The following is a 17,460-nucleotide window of genomic DNA, read 5'->3' as shown; positions in this document are numbered from 1 at the left end:
ATGGCTCCAGCCTCTGTTGTCAGGCCCTTCCCTGCCAGCCTGGCCAAGTCTGAGCCCAGTGCAGGTATCTGGCAGCCCCTCAAGGACCCTTCCCCAGGTTCTGCTGGCCCGCACATGACTGGAGAGGTGGGGAAGCTGCTCCTGCTCTGCTCTCATGTCCTTTGTTCTGCTGCAACATCCCAGGGAGGAAGGATCTGAGCAGAGAGGCAACAAGAGGAAACAAGCTTCCTGCCCGCTCCCAAACCTGCAGGCAGAAAACAAGGACATCCTGCTGTGGCCAGGCTGGGCAGGGACAGCCAAGCCTGCCTGGAGGGAAGCGTGCTGGGCTGGTTTATTTACAGCAGTGAGGAAGTGTTCACACTGCTTTCCTACACAGACTGCGCCAGGCAAAGCCCCAGCCAGCCTTTGCCCGTGGGTCCCATGCCGTGCCCAGCATGGCCAGCCCGTTCACGGGGCAGTGGAGGGAGTGATGGAGCCAGAAGCCAGGCTTGGGCAGGGCTGGCGGAGATGGAGCAGGCGGAGATGAACTCAGGCAGCCAGGAAACAGCTGGAACACACCCCACCGGCTGCTTGTCCAGGTGCACCCTGAGCAGGCACAGCTTCTCCCAGCCATGGGCTGCCACTAGCCAGCCCCAGACAACCAAGGCTTCGGGAGCCCACTGCCCTAGAAAGGACCGAGATGCTCAGGGCTTTGGGAGCCTGCTGCCTGTGGAGGGGACTAGGATGCCCAAGGGTTTGGGATCCCACTGCCCAGGGAGCAAACGGAGTCATCCAGAGCTGCAGCGAGCAGGACAGCTCATGCTGCAGCACACAGGGCTGCAGCCCTTCCCCACCAGCATCTCTAGCAGCATTTCTCAGACCCTCCGTCCGAGAGCCACCTGAATGAGGCTGGATGACAGCAAAAACTTGCTCACAGCCAGCTGAAAGCCCAGCCAGGCTTCGTGTGACTTCTCGTGTGCCTTCTCGTGTGCCAACACCACTCGATTTCTGTGCTGCGTGCGGAGCGACATGGATGCAGCCTGTTCCGTCAGTCTGCAGCCACTTCCAGCTCCTGGGGCTCTGTTCCCTGGCACGCGGCAGAGGAGCACCCTGCTGTGCTGATGCACATCACAACACAGGCACACATGCACACACGTACTCCCTTTCCAACTGCCCTGATGGGGAAACTGAGGCACAATCACATGCACGGACCCAGTAGGGGCTGGCAGAGAGCAAAGGATTGGGATTCAAAGGGAAACCCATTTTTTGAGACCCTTTTCTGAACCCAAAAAAACCTTTTTAATATTTCTGATTAATTAAAAACTCATCAGATCCCAGAGCTTTTAGTTCAGACAGATGCTTCTGGGTGGGTCAGGCCTGGTTTCCCTGGCCAGTGCGAGGTCCAGGACCAGGGTCAGCCATGCTGGGCCCTGCCACAATGCCATCGAAGTCTGCAGAGCGCCAGGCAGCTGAACTACAATGTTCCAGTACCAGAAAACCAGCGGTTTTTTGCAAAACTGCGCCTACAACAGCAACAAAAGCCTGGCTAGCCCTCCTCACTGCTCTGTGCAGGGTGATGAGAGAGATGCTGAATACAAGAGCTCTATCCCAGGCTGTGGCAATCCCTGATCCTTACTGGGACTGAGCATCCAGGCATCTTTCACCCATGCAGGCACCCACCTGAATATCTGCAACCTCACAGTTGCACCTTGACCAGCTCAAAGCTTGGCACACGTGCAAGCACAGCAGGAAAGCCGCTGCCATTTGCCTCCAAGCCTGGATTCAGCTGCGGCTGCCAGGGGCTGCCAGCCCAGGCAGGCAGGTACCACAGCTTGGACTGGCCCTGGGCTGGCGGCCCTGGGCTGGCACCCCTGGCCCAGGGTGAAGCCACCGCGCCAGCCGACAGCTGAGACTTGGGCAGCACTTTTCTCTGTGCTGCCTCCCAGATGCAGTTGTGATTTACACGGGGTTAAAACACCAACCGGCCACTGTGACTTCTTTGGTCATGCCTTCATATTTGAGCTTTGCAGAGTTTCCACAGAAAACCAAGAATGTTAGAAATAAGGGCTGTCCCTTGGGTTTAATTCTTCTTGGTCACCAGAGCTTAAAGCTGGGCTCTGATCGGTGCAGGGAACAGCTCAACACCTCTTGTTCAAAGGCTGCTCTTGAGTTTTAGCCTGGAAATCTCTCTGAGCTGCCACAGTTCTGTGCTACAGCTCCCAGTCTCGGCAGCCGCAGGTCTGTGTTTTCTCGGGGGTGGTGGGTGGCTCAAGGCCCCCCCACTGTGTCACAGCTCTGCCCCGGTGTGGGGGAGGCAGCAGCTGTGTGGGCAAGGTCTGGCACCTGCAGAGCTGGGGTAACATCACTTTCCTAAGCTAACTTTTCCTCAGCTCCTCCTTTATGGGGTATTTTTCCTTACCTTCACAAGGAAGAAATAAGAGTTGTGTTTGGTGGCGGGTGACATTTTTGTCGGATGTCTGAGAGTGGGAGCGAGGGACCCAGCCGTGGGCCCTTTGTGGAGCTCCGAGCCGGGATGCGGGGCACAAGCTCTGCGGCACAGCCAGCAAGTAGGCACCCGTGGGACTTCCCTCATCGCACCAGACTTTACCTTCCCAGATCTGGATGGAGAAGGCAAGCCGCACGGCTCCAGAGGACCCAACCAATTTCTTTGCCAAGCAGTCAGTGAATCAACAAGAGCAGTGTGCTATTCCAGACCTGCTTTGGAGACAGAACAAGGGCATGAAATCACCAAGTTCATTACCACAGGATGCTGGAGAGGCCAAGTATGTAAATGGGTTGGAGAAGGACGAGGTCTGTTGGTGGAGGTAGATCCATTAGGGCTATTAAGGTACTTCCATCCGGATGCAAATCCTTTCTCAGGAAGTCCCCGAGCTGCCAGCCGGCAGCTGGGAGGGACGCTGGGAAGCACATCTTGTTTCTCCTGCTCTTCCCGTGAGTAGCATTGCAGAAGAGCCGCCTGTGGAAAAATAGCCCGGGGAGGGTTCAACGGCTGAAAAGGAAAGAAAAAGAAGCAAAAATCCTTGCTGAGGGTTTCAGCATTGAAAGGGGTTGCAGCAGTTATGTGAGGGCAAGCTTTAAGGTGTGAAATTGCCAGGGGTCCCTGTGGGATGGGGGATGGCACAGACCTTGGTGGCTGAGCGACGAGCGTGCGAAGCAGGCAGGGAAGAAAGTTGGCAAGAAAAGGAGACAAACATCCTGCTGTTGGGCCAAGGGAGGGCTGCCAGAAACCCAGCAGGGCCAGGCCCAGGGATCCCAGCCAGGGTGAGCAGCACAGGGCTCCTGGCCATGGGTGGGACAGGGGTAGGCGGTGTGTGAGGCCATGGGGGCCAGGTGGGCTGGTGGGGGGCGGCGGCTGTGCTGGTGGGGAGCAGTGGAGCAGGGAGCTGGACCCCAGCTACCCACAGGCCCCTGGCCAGCAGCGGCATTGATCTCAGGGCAGGGATCCCCTTTCTCCAGGGTGACCATCCCTGAGTTAAACAGGGTAGGGACATCCCCATTGCCAGGGTGACTGGAGTAGGGGCACCCCATCCCCAGGGGTGACCAGGACAGGGGGTCCCCCATCCCCAAAGGTGATCAGTACAGGGGCTCCCCCATCCCCAGCATGATCTGGGCAGAGGATCCCCCATCCCTGAGGAGACCAGGGCAGGGGACGTCCCCCTTCCTGGGCTCACGGGGATCCCCCCTTCCCCCCAGGAGACCAGGACGGGGGAAATCCCACGCCGAGGGGCCACGGGGACAGGCACCCCCCTCCCCGAGGAGCGGGGGGCGCCGGCACCTCCGTGCCTGGGCTGAGCAGGGGTCCCGGGTGGGCGAGGGGCCGGGGGCGGTGCCCGTCCCGGCCGGGGCCCGGGGACGATCCCGGCCCGCCCCGCCCCGCCCCTGCCCGCCCTCGGCCCGGGGCTGCGGCGGGCAGCCCAGAGCCGCCGGGCCCGGGACGGCGGCCCCGCGCTGGGGCCCGGCTGCAGCCCAGACGCCCGGCCGGCGAGGTGAGGGGCGCCGGGGACGGGACGGGACGGAACGGGACGGCGGGGCCCGGCCGGCAGCGGCGGCTCCGGTTCCGGGAGCGGCTCCGGCGGCGGGACGGGGGCTCGTCCCGGCGGCGGCGGCGTCCTCCAGGGCCCCCGGAGCCTCCGCCGCCCGGGTCCGGCCGAGGGGCCGCTCCGGAGCCCCCGGGACCGCGGCGGGTGGGACGGCCCCGACACCCCCCGCTTCGGGGGCTCCGCCCGGGCTGGAGCGGGAACGGGAGCCGGGCTTCTGCCCGCAACCGGGGCCCGCCCGGGGCCGTCGGGGCCGGGCTGGGCCGCCCGCCCCGGCTGGCGGCGGCAGGGAGGCCTTGGGGGGTCTCCTGGGTTGGGGGCGGGCGCCCCGGCCGGCGGTGGCGTGCAGGGTGCTGCGGGAACCCCGGGGTGCTGTGGGTGCTACGGTGCTCCCAGGGGCGCTGGGGACCCTCAAGGTTGGGGATGCTGGCATGCTCCCAAGGGTAGAGGGGACCCACAGGGCTGGGGGTGCTGCAGGCACCCCAGGGCACTGGGGACCTGCAGGACTGGGGATGCTGGGGGTTACCCCACGGTGCTGGGGCCACACAGGGCTCGAGGTACTATGGGCTCACTGGGGTGCTGGGGACCTACAGGGTAGGGGTGCTGTGGGCACCGTGGGGTGCTTGGGACTCACAGGGCTATGGGGTGTGGCAGGGCACCCTAGGCTGCTGTAGGCCCCTCTGGGGTGCTGGAGGGCACATGGGATGCTGCGGGGTTTAGGGTGGCCTCTGTGTGCACATGGGGAACCCACCATGGGGCTGTGCCCGGCACTGGTCATGTACTCCCTCTGTGCCTGTGCACCCTGTGTGTACATTTAACCATTTCACCCCCCAAGCACCTCCTCGCAGCAGGGGGATCCCAGGCCATCAGGGCTCGTTGCCAGCCCCATGTGTTGTCACCAGCCCCGAGGGAATTGGGGAGGTGTTGGTGGGAAGTGCTGGTGGGCAGCTGTGGCAAGGGTGCAGAGCAAGTGGTGGATGTTTTCTAGCAGAGATATCGGAGCCCTACAGAGCTATAGGTGTGATGGGGTACATAGAGCCAATCCCCATTTTCATATGTCTGCATACAGACCGTGCGCCTGTTGTCCAGGTGTTGTGTGAGCTCAGGGAGGTCCCTGAGGCTGGAGCAGGTGCAGAGCCCAAGCAGCCCTCGCAGCCTCCTGACTAACCGGGCTGACCATGACGACAACTCCAGAAATAACAGCCCAACCCTGAAATTAGGCTGTTGAGAAGATCGAAGCGTTTTCTTTTCCCTCCCTGGGTCAGCGCCGGCACACCCACCCGCACGGGATCCGGCTCCTCTAGGAGCAGCCTCAGGCTGGATGGCATGGTGAAGGTGGCCTGGGCGAGTGGGCGCAGGGACAGCTGGTGGCACAGAGTGCAGGCTGTCCCATATAGCCCTGGGGCAGGGAATGGGGAGGGGACAGGTAGGTGGGAGGGTGTGATGAGCCCCCAGTACCTCCCATCCATACCCAGCCTGCAGCACCAGCAGGTGACACTGCAGGTGACGGGCACGTGTGATAGCTGGCTCTGTGTGAGGAGCCTGAATCCCAGCAGGTCGCTGGCAGCGGAGGAAGCCGTGTGCTTGCTCAGTGGTTTCCCTTTAACTTTGGAACAGCCTCAGCGCCGAGCTTCAGGGCTTATCGCCTGAGTGCAGCTTTGAGGGAAGCGTGCCTGGCTGAGATAAATCAAGTTGTGCTGGCCAGGGCTGCTCTGGACTCCGTTCTTCTCACATTCCTCATGACTTCAGTATTTTGGCTCAGGAGGAGAGCTGGGGAGGGCCCTCCCTGTGTCCAGCCCCAGCCACGCCAATGGAGTGGCCGGGGCTGCACAGCAGCACGTGGCTGGACCGGGGCAGGGGCTGCACTGCCTGTGCCCCTGGCGAGGAAAAGGGCCCAGCGGAGTCCAGAGCTTTAAAAATAGTTTGCCCAGGTCTGTCCCCTGCCGACTTGGGGACCCTGAGGGGGGGAATCTCCCCATGGACCACAAGGCCAGGGATCACAGGAGGCTGGCTGGGGCTGGGGCATGGGTATCGGATGGTACCTGAGCCGTGCCGAGATGCCCAGGCTACTCCATCCCTGACATAGCTTTTTACTGTAGTTGCGCAGTGTGCTTCCAGTTTTGGGCCCAAGTTTCCTGTGTTGGCATTGATGCAACGGCAAGAGGGGGAAATAGAGGTACGAGCCCACGGCAAAGCGTAGCCCTGCCTCGTGGGGACGGTTGGGTCCCTGCACATCCTCCTCCTCCTCCGCCTCTGGATGCCTAGCCTCCCCAGCGGCGCTTCACTTTGTACCATCCTGCTTTTCTGCAGAAACACTGGGGCTAGAAACAACACTCCATTTCTTCTAAAGGAAGCTGGGATCATGCAGGGCCCTCTGCCTCCGGCATCCAGGGGTCCCTGTGCCCAGCCCCGGCGGCACCAAGCCCCGGTGCCCAGGGGAGTGGCTGAAGCTGCTGAAAATCAGCCTTTGGCACCAAAGTGGCCGGCACGGTGTTCCCCGTTGGGACTTCAGCCCAGGTGGAGAGCGGTTTCTCTTTGAACTGGTGCTGCGGTGACAGCGGCCAGCTGGGGACAAGGCTGGCTTTGTGCGGCTGGCCCAGCAGGTGCCAGTGGTGGCTGAGTCGTGGGTGTGGGGACTTAACCCTCTCGCCGCTGCTGCACGGTGGGGCCATCTGCCTCTATTGCTCATCCTTGCTGGTTCAAATCCAGCCTGCCACTTGCCTTGTCGCCGAGCCCAACCCACTGGCTGCCCAGGGGTTTGCACATCGTGGGGTCCCCAAGAGGGTTTGCACATCACAGGGATCCCGTCAGGTTTTGCACATCGCGGGGTCCCCAGGGCGATTTGCACGTGGTTGGGAGCCTGCAGGTCCCATCGCCTGGCCTCACCCTTTGTTTTGGAGCTGGGTGGAAGCAGAAGCTGCTGCCCTGGGTCCAGCCCATCCCATCGGGCCAAAAGTAATGGGGACCTGAGCACCACAGGGGAGCTGCGGGAGGATCTCCCCCAGCTTTAGGGGTGGACAGCGCAGCCACGTGGTTGACAGCAGCTGCTGGCGTTGGCTGAAGGGACAGGACGAGGTGGCAGGGGAACGAGCAGCGCATCCCTGGGCCAGCAGAGGGGCCAGCAGGGCAGTGCCAGTGGAAGGGGCACCTTTGCCACAAGCGGTGGAGTGGTGCAGACCTCCCGGCAGAGGCTCTGGCGGAGGCAGCTTTTCCTGGCGCGGCCCCAGGCAGGACAATACCCGGCTGGGCGGCGGAAGGGAGCTGCCGGCCGCTTCCCCTAAGGAAATGCACCCGCTGGCTCTGGCTCCTGTTGCTCTCCCTCTTCCTCCTGTTTGATTTACAGCATGGATGGAGCCTGGTGGGAAGTTTGTCCTGGCCCTGACACTGTTTAATTACCTGCGGCGAGGGCTGTGTAGAGGAAGAAGCTGGCCACTTCCCGGGGTGGGAGGGTTTCGCTGAGGTGGGGGATGCACAGACCCTTCTGGGCATGAAGCTGGTGCATGGGAATAGCGGTGTGCCAGCATGGAACTGGGGTGTACCCAAGGGAGGTGGGAGGGGTGCTAGCATGAAGCTGGGATGATCCCAGGGGAGGTGGAAGTTGGGATGTGCATCAGCTGCAGATGGGTTGGTAAGCAAGCCCCAGGATCTGGCCCAGTGACTGACGGGAAGCATCTCATCCCGGCCCAGTTGGACTCAAGCCCCAGGTGCTGGGGCTGGCAGTGGGAGGCTGCCATGTTGCTTGGGTGCCCAGCCTGAGCCTGGCCTGGCGCCGCCTGTGTCACAGCTGCTCCTCTGGCTTCTGGCAGTCGTGTGGTCAGGGCGAGCCTTGGGCTGGCAGCCACAGCAGCACAGCTGGGGCTGGGGAGCGGCAGGCGGCATCGTCGTGGGCTGTGGGTGCAAGCCAGGGCCCAGTACATCATCCCCAGGCTGGGCCATGTGATGGGGATGGCCACAGTATCTCTGCTGGAAGTCTGGATCTCTGGTTGTCACGGGCAGGGGTTTTAGGGATGGATGCAGGTGTTTCTCTGCAGCCAAGGCTGGATCTTGCACCCTTCTCTGGGCAGCGCTGAGCCCTGGCTTCCCTTAGGGCTGTGTCTGAGCTGCCTTTCCTCTGTGGCATGCCTCCCCACCTGCTTTCTTCTGAAAATAGCCTGGTGCCAAACGCTTTGCCCACAAACAGCTGCACAGTCCCATGGCCACCTGCGCCCCGTGGGCAGGGCCGCTGTGTCCCTGTGGTGCAGGGACCCTGTGGGTCCCTCAAGGATGGCGCAACAGCAGCGTGTGCTTGAAGTGTGCTGTTTGCCCCCATCCCGCTCCCACCAGGAGCGCTTCTCCGCTGGGCCCCGGCACTCAGATGCTGCCAGATGTTGTGGCAGGTCCCAGCTGAGTGCTCACAGCTGGCAGTCCCCCCAGCCCGCCCGTGGACCGCAGCTGCATCCCCCTGGCTCTGCTCCAGTGTGCCCGTGCCCAGCTCCTGGGAAAACCAGGCTCCCATTTCATTCCCCGTGCCCCCACCATGCCTTATCCTGCATTATTGACAGGGAAAAGCAGCCAGGTGCCTCCTGGGGGGTCATCGGCACTCAAGACACCCCCAAGGCAGGGTTGTGCAGCGCAGGGCACCCTGATCCTGCTCAGCCTGGGCAGTGAGGACAGACATCACGCCCAGCAACTGATGGGTGCTGGCAGCTGCCTTCGGTCACGTGGCTTTGCAAAAGCATCAATTCCCTTTATCCAAAGCAAACTTCTCTGCTGAAAATCACACCCGAAAGGCTGCAGCCTTTTTTTTTTTTTTTTTAATCCAGCCAGCTCCTCCAGTGCAGCTGAGCTCTGACTCATGACTCTGCACCCTCGGAGCTGGCAGCACGACCGCCGCAGCCATCCCAGCCCAGGCTGTGAAGCATTCCTTAAATGTACAAACAATTCCCAGCCCCACAAGCAGTGCTGCGCTCACCCACCCACCCGGCAGCAGGCTTGAGCTTCAGCTCTGTGGCACCAGCGCTGGAGGGAGGCGAGGGGGGCCCAGTGGATGGTGGGGGGTGGCCACGGAGTGCTCCCTGGGTGGGGGCAGTGGTTTGTGGCCCCATGGGGCTCACTGGGCCCCGCTTTGCAGGGTTTTGCCGGACGTGGCCCCGTTGTTGTTGCAGGTTGATGGTCCCCTGGTTAGCAGCATCCTGGGGAGAAGATGGCTCAGCCTGCACCCCTGAACCAGAACCTCCCAGGTAAAGGGACCGGGCTCGTCAGCGGGCAGGGGCAGTGGAAGGAGTGTGAGGGGGGTGGCAGGGCTGATCTGTCCCATCCCGTCCTGACGGGTTTCTTCACCCCAGCACCAACCCTGGCACAGAGCGAGTGCCCTGTGACACCCAACAGCACCAAGGGTGCTGGCGACAGGCCATCTGCTGGGCCCACTTCCAACAGTATCATGGCAGGGAGGGGGGCTGCAGGCTGCAAATCCCAGTATAACCCGGCTGGAAAAGCATTCCTGTCTCCATCAGGTCCCTACCTAACTGTCCCTGCTCCTCTTGCAGATCTCGGGGGCCCATTCTTGTACCGGGACCAGGACGAGGGGGAGAAGAGCTCGTATTCAGTGGAAACCCCCTACGGCTTCCTCCTGGACCTGGATTTCCTGAAATACGTGGATGACATCGAAAGTGGCCAAACACTCAAGAAAGTGCCACTGCCTCGCAGGGCAAAGGGGGCCCGGCCACCGCCTGGTGCCCTGCGCAGCCCCAGCAGCCATGCCAGTGCCTGGACCTCCACCGAGTCCCTCACTTCCACAGCCAGTGAGGAGGGCAGGACCATGCTGCTGCTGTCCCCGCACAGCCAGGTACCCCTGGAGCCCTCAAGCAAGCCAACCCCCCACCCTGTCTCACCACCGCCACCAGTGCGGCTGCTCCCACCTCCCACCCGCAGGTGCCTCCTGCGAAACCCACGGGTGGAGAAGACCTTGGTGGAGACAAGCAGGAGGCTGGAGCAGGAGCAGGGCCGTTTGCAGGATATCGGTGGTCCCTCTTGCGGTGGCCCGCCAGGTGCCCCGAGTCAGCCGCCCCCCTGGGTGCCAGTGGGCACCGAGGGCCAGGTGGGCTGGGGCCGCGCGAGCCCCGGCAGCTCAGGGCGCAGCACGCCGGCGGCGGGGCTCAGCTCTGCCCCACTGCAGCACGTACGGGAGCAGATGGCCGCAGCCCTGCGGCAGCTCCGGGACCTGGAGGAGCAGGTGAAAACCATCCCCCTCCTGGAGACCCAGATCTGCGAGCTGAAGCGGGAGAAGGCAAAGCTGTTGGAGAAGCTGTTGGTGGAGTCCGGCGAGGCTCTCAGCCACCCCGCTGGCTCTGAGGTGGTGGCAGGGGGCGAGGAGTCACCCCAAGCGGGGCCAGAGAGTGAAGTGGAGCCAGCAAAGGGGCGAGCGAGCAAGATCGCAGAGCTGAGGAAGCTGACGGAGAAGCTGGCTGTGCCTGAGCGGGGCAGCAGGGCTTGGCCGGGCAGGAGCCCCAGGGCTGCCGAGAGACCATGCCGCTCCGTGGCAGTGGGTGAGGACCGAGCCATGACAGATGCTGTCTTCTACTACCGGTCGCAGGAGGGTGGTGATATGCTGGATGGCAGGGTGAGGGAGTGCAGGGACGCGGCTGTCTGGGTGCTGGAGTCCTCACTGGGTCTGGCCAGTGAGGCAGAGCAGGAGCTGGAGCTGCTGCAGCAGACAGTGGGGCACCAGAAGGAGGTTATCACCCTGATGGAGGGGCACCTGCGGGAGGCCACGCGAGAGCTGGAGGAGCTGCGGCTGGAGGTGTGTGCCCGCCGGCCTGGTGGGCAGGAGGACAAGGAAGTGATGGCCAAGCCACAGATGGCCGAGGCGCTGGTGGAGGCGATGATGGTGACACAGAGCCAGGCACCCAGCAACCCCCCGGAGACGGCAGAGGCAGGCGTGGAGTGCTGCCTGCCGACCACCTGCGTCGGGGTGAGCTGCTGCCCTGACACGCGGGACGTGGCGGTTGGCCCTGATTTGGCCACCAGGTGCGAAGACAAGGGCAGCCAGACCGACGTGGAGAGCGCTCTCCTGGTGGATGAGGAGACAGAGCCTGGCGATGCCCCGAGCAGCCCCTTGGTTCAGGGTGCAGGAGCAATGGGGGGAATGTGCCAGGGCAGCCGAGCACCCAGCACAGCTGCACAAGAGACAACGCACAGCGGCCGGGACCCACCCCCGGCACGGGATGGCGGAGCTGCCCCGAGCCCTGCGGCCAGTGAGTTGGCACCAGGGGTGACAGTGGGGTCTGGGTTGGGATGTTCCTGTGGGAAGGGAGAGGGTGGCCCTGTTGGGGACAGCACCTGCAAGGCCAACACTCCCTGTGTCACAGGAGCTGCTTGCACTCTGCCCATGTCCTTCCCATGCCCACCCTGGGCTCTGGCTGGTTTGGGGAGCCTGGGCAGCCCTGTGGGGAGGTTCCTGCTTGCTGGCCCCTGACACCCATCTTTCTGCCCCCAGGAGCCCTGAAGTCCATCATGAAAAAGCAGGATGGTCCCCCCCGGAGCGAGGCCGAGGGCAGCAAGAAGAGCCTGCAGTTTGTGGGCGTGCTGAACGGGGAGTACGTGCCGAGGGGCTCCTGCCAGCCCCCGTCCCTGGCATCCCTGTCCTGGGCTGAGAGCAGCAGCAGTGGGGGTCTGGAGGGGACCAGCTGGGTGCAGGGTTGCCACTGAGCATCCTCCCTTTGTGCAGGTACGAGAGCACGACTAGCGAGGAGGAGGAGGAGGAGGAGGAGGAAGAAGGCGATAGCTCCTCAGAGAAGGCTTCAGCCGACAGCTCTGACAGCGAGGAGCTGGGGAACACTGACACATCAGATGAGGAGGCCAGGGAAGGCGAGCACGAAGGGGCCAGCATGACCCTGCCAGAGCCCCCTGAGGTGAAGGAGAAGTAAGTGCTGGTAGGAATGGCTCTGTCACCCCGTGCAGCTGGGAGCCAGGGACTGGCACTGGCCCTGCCGAGTCAGGGCATCTGCCCCAGTTTCAGTGCAGCCAATGGGAAAAACACATTCAGCTCCTGCAGAAACCATTCTGCGGGAAAAAAAAATCCTTCCAGCTTTTTGGATCTGCTAAGGAAAGGATGAAACTGAGGCCCCAGATGTGTCTTTGCTGGAGAAGATAGTTTGGGGGGGGGGAGAAAACCCAACAGCTCTTAATGACATTTTTCAACAAAAGGAAAAAAGTTTGACCTAAAAATGGGTAAATCATGCCTGGGCCTGTCTGTATAAGGCTCGGTTCAGCAGGGGTTTGCAGATGCTGAAGCTGCCAGGGTGCATCTGCTGGGCTGGACGTTGCACCACGGGGAGCTTGTGGAGGCTCGCAGGCATCAGGGAGAGGAGTAAAACCTCTGTGGGGGAACTCAGGGTGGCCCTTGTCAGCACAGTTTTGGTGGGGCGATGGAGCCCCGCACCACAGATGCCCTGTGCTCTCTCCAGGTTTGAGCTGAGCCCCAGGATGCGGGAGGCCTGCCTCATCGTCAAGACCCACCTGGGCCACCCTGGTGCCAGCAAGAGCAAAGAGGTGGTGAGTGGGGTGCTGCAGGTGGGATGGCTTGCCTGGCCCCTGCCAGGGTCCCCCCCAGGGGTTGTCCCCCCTCCCCCAAAGATGGGCCAGCAAAGCCCAGCTCAGCACCTGCCCCCAAAACACAGCTCTTTACTCCAGGATTTGTTCCAGATATCAAAAAAAACCCCTGTGTGGGCTCAGCTCAGGCCATCCCAGCATGGTTTTGGCATTTCAGGGTTCTGCATTCACCCAGCCCCCTCTGGAGTGGGATTTCATTTCCCCACCAGGGCCAGCAGCAGAAGAGTGGGTGCAGGGTGGGTACCAGGGCAGGGGGAGCTGCAGTCACCAGTTCAGCACCTCTTGCCACCCACAGCTCGCCAGCAACAGCCTGGTCCTGCAGGAGTGGTTCCGTCTGTCCAGCCAGAAGTTGTCTGTCCCCGACACAGTCGCCAACCACCTCCTGGCCTTTGCTGAGGTCTCACCGGCTCTCCTGGCCCACGTGGTGAACCTGGCAGATGGGAACGGCAACACGGCCCTGCACTACAGTGTCTCCCACTCCAACTTCCACATTGTGCGGCTGCTGCTGGACACGGGTCAGTGCCCCCTGCCACCAGAAATGTCCCACTCCATACCCCAGGTCACATCCTGGCCCTGCCAGGTATGGGGGGGAAGGCAATGGCAGCAGAGGGGAAGGGAGAGGTGCCCTGGGCTGTGTCCGTGCACAGGGGGGAGGGTTTGGACAGCCACTCCAGCCCTTTGGGTGTCAAGTTTTGATGGGGTGAACCCATCAGCCAGTGCCTGTGGGATGGCTCACAGCACCCTGGGCAGGGCAGGAGCCAGGCAAGTGGCTCAGTCCATGCCTCCCACCAGCCCCGCAGCACACTGAGCCCCCTGCCCCACTCTGCCCATCCCCGCAGGAGTCTGTAACGTGGATCACCAGAACAAAGCCGGCTACACAGCTCTCATGCTGGCAGCGCTGGCAGCTGTGGAGCAGGAAGACGACATGAATGTGGTCCGGAGGCTCTTCAGCATGGGCAATGTCAATGCCAAGGCCAGCCAGGTTAGTGTGGGCTGGGGGCTACCATATCCTGACCCCCTCCCCCCACCCCCAAGCAGCTGCCAGGGCCACACTGAGCTCCTCCAAGGGCAGGACTGAGGCTCCAAAACCTGGAGAGGCCAGTACATATGAGGGCATCACATTAGGAGCTCCTGCCTGGCATCAGGGCACTCAGGTCTCACCCACACCTCACCTCCAGCTAGGGGGTGCTCAGAGACAGCATGGGTGTTGGGGACAGCAGTGGTGCCTCCCTGGGGTGGAGGGAAGACGGGTGGTACAGCTGGGGCAGGAGCAGCCCAACAGCATCCCTGGCCTCACAGGCTGGCCAGACAGCACTGATGCTGGCCGTCAGCCATGGCCGGCAGGAGATGGTGGAAGCCCTGCTTGCCTGTGGAGCCGACGTGAACCTGCAGGACGAGGAGGGCTCAACTGCGCTGATGTGTGCCTGCGAGCACGGCCGCGTGGAGACAGTGAAGCTGCTGCTGGCTCAGCCCACCTGCAACATCTCCATCGTGGACAGCGTAAGCCTCTGTTGCTGGGGCCTGGGCACCCTCACCCACCCTGCTCTCTGTCCCCAGACCTCTCCCTAAGTGCTCTCCCTTCCTCTTTAGGATGGTAACAATGCCGTCACCATCGCGCTGGAGGCCGGCCACAGCAACATCGCTGTGCTCCTCTACGCCCACCTCAATGGCACAAAGGCGCAGATGCCTGTGAGTACCACAGCTCCCCAGCTCCTGCCACCTTCCCTGTGCCACAAGGGCCACGGAGGTGGCACCACATCACCGGCTCAGCCGCGTGGTGGGCAGGCGGCCCCATGGGAGGGGACAGGGCTGTGACATGGGTGATGCTCCCTGGGAAGGGGCTGCAGGGGAGAGCAGAGCGTCCCAGGTGCCATGTGCTCGGTGCACCCTCAGTAGCAGGGAACGAGCCTGGCTGGCCCTGACTGAGTCACTGGAGGGGTGTCTGGTGACTCTTTGTGACTCTGCTCTCTCTGCAGCAGGGAACATCACCAACAGCCAGGAAGAGCCCTGGGAGCCCAAAGAAACCAAATTAGGGTGACCCTCACATCCAGCCAGGAGCCAGCAATGTGCCGGCCAACCACCATCAGCGCTTGGCTGTAACTTATGTCCCCTCTCCTGCCGCTCCTTTGTGTGCTGAATCGCTCTGTGCGGCTGCAGACGCTTTAATTCTCCTGTCGCTAGAGCAGGCGCCATCCCTGGGTCTCACTCACCCATCTCCACTGCTGGAAGCAGCCCACGTGCAGCCACCTCACTCCACCAAGTGACAGAGGAGCAGAGCTCAAGCAACCCTGGGGTGGGAAGCACAGTGAGCAGAAGCCGGCCCCATTCCCTCTGCTCCCTACCAAAACCACTGGAGCTGCACTGCCTCGGAGCCTTCTGCAAGCCGCTAGCTCACCGGAACAGCAGAAAATAAACCCAGCAGACACAGCCGCTGGTTTCTGCTCTCAGCTGGCTCCCAGCACAGGAGCCAGTAACAGGGAGAAGGGCTGCAGGAGGGCGAGCATCAGCTCCTGGACCCTGCTGTGCTGCGTGGTGCCAGAGGCAAAGCCAGTGCTCGGCAGGCAAGTCCTGCGCAGCAGTAGGAGGGGAGGCAAACCAGCCGGTTAATGCTGCCTCGGACACGGGCTGGGAGCACTTGCACACTGAAATGTTTGCCCTTCTTTTGTGGCATTTCCTTTCTTGGCTAAAATCTGGGTTTTTTCCTAGCACATGCACACAAAGCAAAAAAAAACCAACCTGTATTGCTTATTTAAAGGATGAATTTCAACATTAAATCACTTGGTGATTTGATGTGCTTACGGGGAGCAAAACTTCTGGGCACTCGGGGCTAGAGCCAAGCTGACAGAAGAGGGCCCAAGAGCCATGTACACATGAACTGAGACTGCCCAGCCAATACCCCAGACAGGGAGCAGGGACCTTCTCCCAAGGGAAAGACAGCAATTACCTCCTAAACATTTCCCCTTTTAAACAGTCTCACAGCCACTGACAACCAGAGGCCACAACCAAGTCCCTCTCTGCCCACTTTCCCTCCCAAAAGGAAGAGCAGCTGAGGATAGCTCCAGGAAAAAAAGATTCGCAAGAAGAGCTCAGAGAGCCTAGAGCCAGCAGAGATGGACGTGTATGTCGGAGGACATGTGTGTCTGTGCAAGTGTGTGTGCACCAGGCGGGGTGGGAACAAGACAAGGTAAGGACTGGGAGGAAGAAGAGGCTTTTGCATGTAAAGCTGGCTGTGTTCTCTGATCCTTCACAAAGGTAACGCATGTCACAGCCTCCCCCGCCATCACTCTTGACCCACACAGGCCTGGTCTGAGCCAGAAACGCTCCCTGAGAAACTTGTTCTGGGCAACACGCTGCTGTCCGCAGTGGGCCCGTTTCAGCTTTGCACTGAAGTTAACATACGATGCTCACGGCCACTCTCTAGTACACTGCTCTGTATGTATTCCATACTCACTGCTTTGGTTTCATAGGTTTGTTTACTGGTATTTTAATACTGATGTTTATTTTTAAGATATGAATAAAATTTAAAGTAAAATTATTTTGAAATATGACAGTGACCATCAGCAGTCTCCTGCCTCCTTGTCTCCCTCTACCTAAAACCCCCAGAACAGCTTCAGCCAAGGGACAGCCTGGCACAGCCCTCACCCCAAGCAGTTGCCCGCATGTTTCAATTCATTCCCTGCAAGTTTATGAACTGGCCGGATCTATCGGTCTGGTTTTCTTCCAGCTGAACTGCCCCAGTCAGGAAGCAGACTTGGGTACCTTGGTGTCTTCTGGCCCATTTCACTTCACAGGACCAAGCGGGATGATGGGACAACGTAGCTCTTTGCTACCCCGGTTCATCCTGGTGCTCTGATGTTAAGCTGCGTTATCAAGGGGCAATCATCAGATTGAGAGTGGGGATGCAAAGTCAACTCCCTCCTCACATGGCCAAGGGCCACACTCACCCCACAGGGACACTTGGGAAGGGCTACAGCTGCTATGAGCCACCCCCACTACAAGTCTACCTCTGTCCGCCAGATCACAGCTGATGCCTCCTGTCTCAGTCACTCACCACAGTCAGGGCTGGCAGCCCACAGAGCAAATGCTCTTTGGTCATCGAAGCTGTGCGGGCAACAAACAGCAGCCAGACAAATTCCAAAGCTATGAGGGCTTCTCGCACTCATAGGTAGGTCCTGACAGCTCTGCTGCATCACACAAATCAGGAGCACGGACTCACCAGATGCTCTGAAACACCTCCAAAGAATAATCAAGAACGAGATCAAGCGACAGCACGAGCACATATTAACAAGGGCTTTCTGTAGAGCACAAAATCCACCTCAGTCTGCCCATGAGGTGACCAGGGCACAACTAACACCCACAGGAGGGAAAATAAACCTACAAACCCACTTTCAACACCAGCCCTAACAGCAATCCTCACTATCTGCCCAAGTTCGGCATTTCAAAGTTCAATTCCAGAAGCGCTCTCCTCAGCTTTAGGACACTCAAACCCTCAATTCCACCTGCCACTGAAGTGCCTTAAGCAAATGCAGGACACTGAAGGATGGAAAAACACCCATCAGAGACCACCAGATCAGGAGCTGCAGACTCAAGCCGGTTCAAACACACCACTAGCCAGTATCACCCAATGGAAAATACCAGTACTTAAAATCAAGCCCTTGAACCATGACAGTTTTCAGGCTCACTCATCCTTTCAGCCTTACCTTTATATAATAGCCAAAACAATAAATATTTCTAGCTGATCATACAGCGTAAGGGAAAGCTGAGGAAGAAAGTGAGGCTGATTTACGAACTCCTCTAAAGGGAGAGAGACAAGCACTCACTCTCAGTGGGTGAC

At 60.8% G+C, this 17,460-nt stretch overlaps 1 protein-coding gene across 10 annotated transcripts; it reads left to right on the top strand.

Moving 5' to 3' along the window:
* The first annotated feature begins 2,460 nt into the window (after nucleotides 1-2,460).
* KANK3 (KN motif and ankyrin repeat domains 3) lies at nucleotides 2,461-16,181 on the top strand. Of its 10 annotated transcripts, none has more exons than XM_075077717.1 (12): nucleotides 2,461-3,261; nucleotides 9,182-9,256; nucleotides 9,563-11,269; nucleotides 11,512-11,611; nucleotides 11,743-11,937; nucleotides 12,482-12,569; nucleotides 12,922-13,141; nucleotides 13,466-13,608; nucleotides 13,926-14,126; nucleotides 14,217-14,315; nucleotides 15,664-15,810; nucleotides 15,926-16,181. In XM_075077717.1, exons 2-12 carry the CDS (start codon nucleotides 9,220-9,222, stop codon nucleotides 16,091-16,093), a joined length of 3,105 nt encoding a protein of 1,034 aa, XP_074933818.1. In that variant the 5' UTR covers nucleotides 2,461-3,261; nucleotides 9,182-9,219; the 3' UTR covers nucleotides 16,094-16,181. The 10 variants fall into 10 exon arrangements, 9 of the variants coding, with proteins under 9 accessions (XP_074933818.1, XP_074933813.1, XP_074933812.1 ...); XM_075077716.1 differs by lacking the exon at nucleotides 2,461-3,261 and adding an exon at nucleotides 3,883-3,986; XM_075077718.1 differs by lacking the exon at nucleotides 2,461-3,261 and adding an exon at nucleotides 5,342-5,366.
* Nucleotides 16,182-17,460: the final 1,279 nt, after the last annotated feature.

Source organism: Phalacrocorax aristotelis, chromosome W (assembly GCF_949628215.1).
Source record: "Phalacrocorax aristotelis chromosome W, bGulAri2.1, whole genome shotgun sequence".
Taxonomy (NCBI): domain Eukaryota; kingdom Metazoa; phylum Chordata; class Aves; order Suliformes; family Phalacrocoracidae; genus Phalacrocorax; species Phalacrocorax aristotelis.
The sequence above is the reverse complement of the archived record's forward strand: the minus strand, read 5'-3'. Positions and strand labels throughout refer to the sequence as shown.

Bases quoted from the DNA above. Each gene is read 5' to 3' on its own strand.
- KANK3 (XM_075077711.1), top strand. From the start codon at position 3,602: ATGATCTGGGCAGAGGATCCCCCATCCCTGAGGAGACCAGGGCAGGGG. The intron at 3,987-9,562 runs GTGAGGGGCGCC...CTCCTCTTGCAG, and splicing joins CCAGACGCCCGGCCGGCGAG to ATCTCGGGGGCCCATTCTTG. The intron at 14,127-14,216 runs GTAAGCCTCTGT...CTTCCTCTTTAG, and splicing joins ACATCTCCATCGTGGACAGC to GATGGTAACAATGCCGTCAC.